The 8,185-nt window shown below is 37.0% G+C and overlaps 1 protein-coding gene across 1 annotated transcript; it reads left to right on the top strand.

Annotated features, from left to right (window-relative positions):
- Positions 1-278: 278 nt before the first annotated feature.
- On the top strand, positions 279-7,325 carry si:dkeyp-84f3.5 (uncharacterized protein LOC334144 homolog). The gene is made up of 2 exons (XM_054622290.1): positions 279-374; positions 4,601-7,325. Exon 2 carries the CDS (start codon positions 4,767-4,769, stop codon positions 6,681-6,683), a length of 1,917 nt encoding a protein of 638 aa, XP_054478265.1. The 5' UTR covers positions 279-374; positions 4,601-4,766; the 3' UTR covers positions 6,684-7,325.
- Positions 7,326-8,185: the final 860 nt, after the last annotated feature.

Below are 8,185 nucleotides of genomic sequence, written 5' to 3' on the forward strand. Positions count from 1 at the left end.
AACAATAACCCCTCCATGTTAGAATAATTGCATTTCTGGATCTGAAATCATAATTTCATATAAAAATATATAAAAAAAAAAAGTAAAAAAAAAAAAAAAAAAAAAAAAAAAAAAAAAAAAAGGGTCCTCTGATTTGGTGAGAAAAACAAAAATCTCCATTGCTGTTCAACTGTGAGATGCATTGCTAGTTCAGTGTTCAGGAAAAACGTCACAAACGTATGCTGCGTGCGTCATGACGTCACAGGCGTTACCATTTAAGATGTTCGGCGAGAAACAGCTCCGGCCTGCAGCGACACACAGGTATCGTAGACAGCAGTACTAATGGGTTACTGCACACGAAATGCGCTGTATTGTGAGATCAACCAGACGATGTGGTGAGTAATGTCTAGGTGGAGCTCAGTGACTGATTCCTGAATGTATGGTTGTATCTGATGTGCTTATCGTCGTGTTTTCTCCCCTCGAAACCAGCGTGAGCTAGCAGCAGCTAACATTAGCTATCTTCTGATCACAATATCAATATATATATATATATATATATATATATATATATATATATATATATATATATATATATATATATATATATATATATATATATATATATATATGTATATATATATATATGTGTATATATATATATATATATATATATATATATATGTGTATATATATATGTATATATGTATATATATATATATATATATATGTATATATATATATATATATATATATATATATATGTATATATATGTATATATATATATATATATATATATATATATATGTATATATATATATATATATATATATGTATATATATATATATATATATATGTGTATATATATATATGTGTATATATATATATATATATATATATATATATATATATGTATATATATATATATATATATATATATGTGTATATATGTATATATATATATATATATATATATATATATAGACTGTAGACTGATGAGACAAGCTGTGTGCCAGTGCTTTAAATATGTTGATATTGGTAATAACAGATCTTTGATCCTAATTACATCGTTTATACATATAAATCTATTCTGTACATGTTTATATTTTTCCATGCAATATGAGATACATCTTTATTGATCCCCAGTTCAGTTGTTTTCAGTGTATATAAGTCTACATTAGAATGAATGAAGCAATGTGGATGGATCTGAAAGTGTAACCTGCATCCAAGCTATTTGTTTGGGAAACTGTAGATATTTAGTGTCTGCCTTTTGTTTGCTATGTGGAGAGCAGCATCAGGCTGGATCTGTTGCTGTAGCAAAACAGATCTAGCTAATCTCTCATTTGATCCAATTTCTAATGTTTTTATAGTTTGATTAGTCAAATTGTCAAAAGTCTGGCATAATAATAATGATAATCTGTATTTACATAGCACATTTCATACAGACTAGGTAGCTCAAAGTACTGCACATTTAAAAAAATAAATGAAAACAGAAAAGCTTAGCTTAATAGCATGGACTTAATTTGTATATATTGTACCCTTTAAACCCTTGGGAGCTCAAAATAAGACCACTTAATGATGTGCTGATAAATATATAATCTCAACAATGCATAATTGTTCTATTTCAACCTGTAATCTTTTAGCTCTTAAGAGCTATTTTCATTCTGTCTTCACTCCAATCCTTCAGCCCGTAAATGGCATTTGAAAGGGGCTTATTTATGCTCTGTCACAGAAAAAGCCAAACTGATACAATTATATCTAAAAATGGACATTACGCGGAATGCACTTTTTAACGATACCTGGGCTTTGGGAATCCGCAGACACTGATACCAGTGTCTTATTAATAAGCTGTGTGCCTCGATGTTTGTAAGTGAGGGGGATCATTCGATTTATGTGTGAGGCAATGTCAGTCTTGTCTTAAACATTAGTTTACTGACTTTTTATAACAAAATGTCACAAATAAATACATAAACGTGAATTTACTGAATTGTATATATTATTAAGGGTACAATATACGTGATTCAGAGTATTAATAAAGCAGCAAACAACTATTTGTTTTTTAAAGATATAGTGGAGTAAAGTCTACTTGAGCAGAGGATGTAGTTCTCCCTCTGCGTGTTGCAATCCAAGCTTTTTCTTACATTGTTGACATAACCATGCCAGCTGCACATGGTTATTGTGCATGTTTGTGCATGTGAGCGTGACCTACCAGCAACTTTTTTTTTAATCAACAGGAGTTATAGTTGCAGTATATAATGTCGGGTCCTAGAGCTGCAACTGCGATTTTTACAACAGCAAAGTCACTATATAAACTCATAGTATCTCACTGGAAACAAATCTAAAATGTCAATATGACAGACCATTTTCCTGAGTTTGGAGTTTGGAAAGAATTAATAACGGAGACATCAGTCAGTATCGGTGATTCCTCTGGTCTTCTGTCCTCCTGCTGATGTGGTTCACTAGCTGCAGGTGTGGCTGGTAGAGGGAGGAGAGGCTGCTTTGTCTCAGCCAGCAGATATGTTTACCAGGCTATTAAGGTACATGGTCAACTGAGCTCAACAGTTTGACAACATACAGACAGCTGTTGTTTTAGCTTGTTTGTAACAGTTTGCTGTTTTATCAGTTATTGCAGGTTGGTTACAGAGTTTATTGTACATGCTTTAAACATCTGTACAGTTTCACAGTATGTGTTTGAGGTCAGTTGCTGGCAGTGTTGTTCCATGCATTTTGCTGTGCCAGAAATCATTACTCCTTCCCCAACACAGCTGGCCAGATGATGTGCAAAACACATGATGAATCCACCTTGCCCATCATGGTAAATGTTTCATGAACAGGTGTTATTACAAAGGTAACTCTTAAAAACACACTTGATAACAGAGGAATCATGCAACGCTGCCTGACCGAATCACTGGTACAACAGCAAAAATCGGAGCAAGTGAATAAGACTGCATTGTGTAGAAGACACAAACGAATTGATTGCATATGTATTTACCATAAGGCTATATTTAGTAGAGGCACCTTTACAACCAAGAGAAGTGTGTTTCAGTTTTGTTTATTTTCTTTCTCGCATCATTAAGCTATGAATAGTGAACTTGGGTTACAGCTATGGTATGTGCAGTTTTTCCAGCTGAGCTGTGCATGGTTACCAGAGGCCTTGGGTTGGCCTCCCCTACTGGTCCTTTTTTCACTTGGACACTGTACTTAGAGGACTGCTCGTCGGTGCCTTGGAAGTTTTCTTGCATTCCTTGCTAAACAACAGAATAACATAATATTATGAAGCATTATATTACTTAAAACGAGTACCAAACAAGTCTCTCAGTTGCACATTCTTTCTTCTGCACACACTCCCTTACTGTGACATTTTGTGGACCGGTATTGCTAAAGTAGTCCGTAATATACATGTTTGAAATGTCAACATCGTCAACATCTAATAGAATACCGTCGCTGTCTATATTTGCTGTCTACGGTGAAACACCATGCCCCATAGGATGACTGCAAAAGGCAGGTGACTTACAAACTTAGCTGAACTGAAACGAGTGCACTAATAATATGAATAATCAGTTTGATATTGCGTTTTGCTGTCGTTTTCTCAAAAGCTGGTGGTTGGGGAGGGATTTACCGATCAAAATTCTTCTCTCCCGATTATGATGCCTTGACTCAGGGAATCTGCGCATACTGAGTACCGTGCTCTCTCTCTCTCTTTCCTAGATTAAAATTTGCTAACACCGCTGCATAGAATTCAATAATTCTTGGTAACCTAGGGCCACCAAATGCTAATAATTAAGTTGTCAGCTTGCCTTATCTGAATGATAGCAGAAACACACTTTTATTATGACATTGACAAGGAAACTGCATTTAATGTAGATAGATCTCTCCATGACCAATACCCAATTTGCTAAATAAGTTGGCAATGCCAATTTGGTATATCAGATAAGGGGGAAAAGGTATACATGCTCATAGTAGAAGGCAATGCTTGTCCTTAAGTCTTTCAAATGGGGTTTTCCCAAAATATCTACCACATCCGGAAAGCATAGATCAAAGCTTTTGACAAATAATTGTCAAATTTTTACAACATTTTTGAAAAAGTTCTCTGTGTGAGAAAATGACTCTACTTCTCACTTGATTTATTACCTTGGTAAAAAATCAATTGAGAAGTAGAGTAATTTTCAAGTCTTCTTTAATACATCATGATGTTCAGGGTATGCTTTAGGGCGAGCTACCTTGTGATTGACAAGTTGCTACCGCTACCAGATCCGTAAACAGCATCTCTACCTCACTCCTCCGCAGTCCAAATATGGTCACGTATGTTTACTGTAGTAAAGATGCCCCCAACAGTAATCCAAGATGGCGATGGCTAAAACGCCCAACACAAGGCTTCAAAACGGCAGTCCACAAACCAATCGGTGACATCGCGTCAACTATGTCCACTTCTTATGAACAGTCTATTGGTTAAACCTGTACTGTACTACAATCTGATTTAGTTAATGTGTCATCCAACTTGGATTATTTTAAATGAATGCAAAGCAATACTGCAAAGTCATCTGGCATACTGTATATTTTGAAATATTGTTAAACAAATTTGGGCTTTAGTGGTTTGTTAATTCCTGTTTTTATCCTCCCAGGTGCTGATATATAATGAAAACCTTAGCAGAGGGATGATCGTTCAGCTCGCAAGGACATCTTTCGAGGACCAGTCTGTTGGAAGAGTGGACATACTGATTCTCACATGGGAACCCATTCTGTGGTTGTCTGGATATAGTTTTACTAATACTGCAGATTTTAAAAGGGATGCCATCAGCACATCGCCAAAATAATTTCATCATGGAAAATCAGAAATCAATGAACACTATTGCTTCAACGCAGTTGAGTGGAGAATCAAGTACCTTCATCTGCACTGAATGTGGTGATGGGTTCAGCCAGTACTCTAATGTGTTGGCCCACATGGCTGTTCATGGACCTTTGGAGTCATTTTCTTTGGATGGCTCATCCAATGGATTTGAAGTCCCTCGAGAATACGTGCTACAAGAAAATGGTACACTGACAGTTGTGAATGGTTTCGAGACACAGTCTTCTGTAAAACCAGTATCTCCTGGAGTCCTGCCATCGCATTTACCATCCCCTATCAAACCAGTTTCTCCAACCATCAGGCCTCAGCCTTTTCCTTATAGAGATGTGTTCAGGCCAAGGCCATCAGACTCGAACTTGGACAAGTCTCGTCAGGGCCATTACCGTTGTGAAATATGTAGCAGATCATTCAACAGCCTACAGAGTTTACATCGTCATCAGCAGTATCGAAACACAGAGCGAGGTTACAAGTGCACTTTGTGCTGTAAGATCTTTGAAGGTAGACAGGACCTTAAGAAACACCTCCAAGACCATGCCAATGAGAGGTTTCACTGCTGTAGTCATTGTGGTAAGCGATTCCTTAAAGTGGATGCACTTAATGCTCATCAAAAAGAAAATCACCTCGTCCCCAAGGCTACAGCTTTGGGCAAATCTTTAAATAAGCAGGAAAAGAAAATTGAGAAAACGTATGCTTGTAGAAAGTGCAAGTGCAATTTTTTCTGGGTGTCGGATTTTCAGACGCATTCACTTCACCATTGCAAAGGAAAAGGGCCTGATGCTACTTTTGCATCTGAAATCGAAATTGAGGTGAACTCTAAGAACAGTGAAGACCTACCACTTCAAAACTGCTTTAGTAATGGCACACATGTTGATGTTAAGAATGGTGATAGTAAAATCTTAAGGGTTTGTAGTGATGAGATTAATACTGAATTGTCTTCCACACCATACAGATGTGGTTTATGTGGGGATCGTTTCCAAAAATTAACAGCTCTGAAGGAGCACCATCTCACGCATCAAACTCAGGAGGAAATAGATCAGCTGAATCAAGAATCACAAAGAACATTCAAGCGAAGAATGCCACCTAAAGGCAGACGTAGAAGAGCGAGTAATCCAAATGGCAAACTGCATCCTTGCAAGCACTGTCATCGCGTCTTTAATCACTCCAGTAGTTTATCTCGGCACATGAGATACCACAAGGGTACTATGCACACATGTGTATTTTGTGGTAGACATTTTCCACAGCGCTGTGATTTGAGAAGGCACATAGCAATGTACCACAAAACTGAACTGGAAAAGAAACCAGGTGCGAAACAATTATACACAAATCCACAAAATGGTCCCGCCCCCAATTTTCTCAATGGCGACAAAATGTTAAGCTCTCCTGATGAGAAAACCAAGAGCTCCTCTGACAATGAACAAGCAGCGTCACCAGAGCAACAGCCAAAGGGGAAGCAATCGGGAAAAGCGGGCCGGGTTAACTACAAGTGTCAGGAATGTGGAAAAAGATTTGGGCTGCTTTGTGTGTACCAACGCCACTTGCGCTATCATAAAAAGGAACCTAGTAAGTGTCCGAGGTGTCCCGCTCAATTCAAAACCTCTTCATCCCTGGATCTTCACCTTCAACATCATCCTAGCACTGGAGAAGCTAATGATATTGGACAAGCCTCTCGCGGCCCTGGTTCCAGTGGGGAAAAGGGTAATGCAGAGGACATAGAAGATGACTTTATGGACCATACCGAAAATGATAAAGGAAATTCTTCCGAGGTTCTTTATGAATGCACTGAGTGCACTGAGACATTCTCATGCTTGGACACGTTTCTTCAGCACCAGACTTCTCATGGCTCAGAAAACAACGGGTAACTATCATGTCAGACCCACTTCTTATTGATATTGGCAACAATCAAGCTCTTAGTAGTTGGGTGTTTTTTGACTCTAATTCTAATATTTGTATATTACTGTATATTGATGTAAAGTTTGTAATGTTTCTTTTTGATGAACACCTTTTATACACACTTTCTTTTTGGCATGAGAGAAAAATAATTTTTTATTGGTGAAATTCAGAAACCCAATGGAAATCAGGAGACAAGGCTTGGACGGGTAGCATACCAAATTCATTTTGTACTAAAATAATAAAAACCAAACATGTCAGACATCGGTTAATTGCAAGTTTAAATTAGTATTCTCCCACAGGCTACAGGTATGGTTAACAGTCCCACCAATTGTTGACTAGCAAGGACAAACAAGAGGCTTTCATTGTATTTTCAGAGGCTACCCATGCTATTATTCTCAATCATGTGACTACATTTTCCATTATATTTTACTCGCAATTATGTGATTTGATATTGCCTTTAATAAGTGGTATATGTATGTCTTCCTTTTGAAAGGGTAGCATTGTCACGGAGTGGATTTTTAATTGTGCCATTAAAGTTGTACAGAGAAATTACTTTATGTGCCATCAATTTTGCTTTGACTCCCTTTTCATAAATATCTGGCTATAAGAAACCCCCGCTGGTTAAATAATTTTGTTCCTTCTACATATTATTCAGGTGACTTATTTCAAATGTTTCTTGTGTTGTACAGCAAACTAATGGCAACTGAAAAGAGAGAAATCCTTGTGTGGGTTGTGGATTAGAAATGTTGGCACATGTATCAGCCGCTCAATTTCAAAATAATTAATTTGCGGGCCCTTCCTGCTTAATACCTAGAATCAACCTTATGCTGTATCGTCATAGCTTTTCAATGCGCATCCTGTATTCCTGAACAATTGGTTTGAGTTTAATGTCATTTCTATAAGAGCTGATAGTGGCTTGTCAGAGTCGGCCTTACCTCCTATTAAGCTTTGCTCATACTTGAGCTTGACAACGTAGCGCAAGCCTCCACAGATGGTGCGCGAGCTCGGCGCATTCAGTGTTTTTGCTTAACTTCATTGCATTATTCTCTGAAACGCCAGAGGGTATACACAAACAATCAAATGTGAAGTACCATAAGGACAAGTGTTAACAGCAAAACGCCATGAACAAACCTCTACAATGCCGAGATGGGATTGTAATTGAAACTGTAAAATCATATCGCATCTTAAAGGACTACTTGATTGCTTTTATAAAAGCCATGTAAAGAAATAAGTCAAGTATTACGTGCATTATATAGAAACAAAGGTTGAATATCCTCTAAACAATTTTATTTGGCTGCAATAAAATAAAACAATTGTAGATTTTTTTGACCATTTTCTAAAGCATTTAAAAATGAATTGGCTTTCTTTGTATGATCCCTAGACCTGTTAATAGTGCTTTTATCAGAGAACTATTTGTGACAGTCACTTCTGAAAAGCTCTGATTGCGCAGGCTTTGATTTAAATCATTTTC

This window comes from Anoplopoma fimbria, chromosome 20 (assembly GCF_027596085.1).
Source record: "Anoplopoma fimbria isolate UVic2021 breed Golden Eagle Sablefish chromosome 20, Afim_UVic_2022, whole genome shotgun sequence".
NCBI classification, from domain to species: Eukaryota; Metazoa; Chordata; class Actinopteri; order Perciformes; family Anoplopomatidae; genus Anoplopoma; species Anoplopoma fimbria.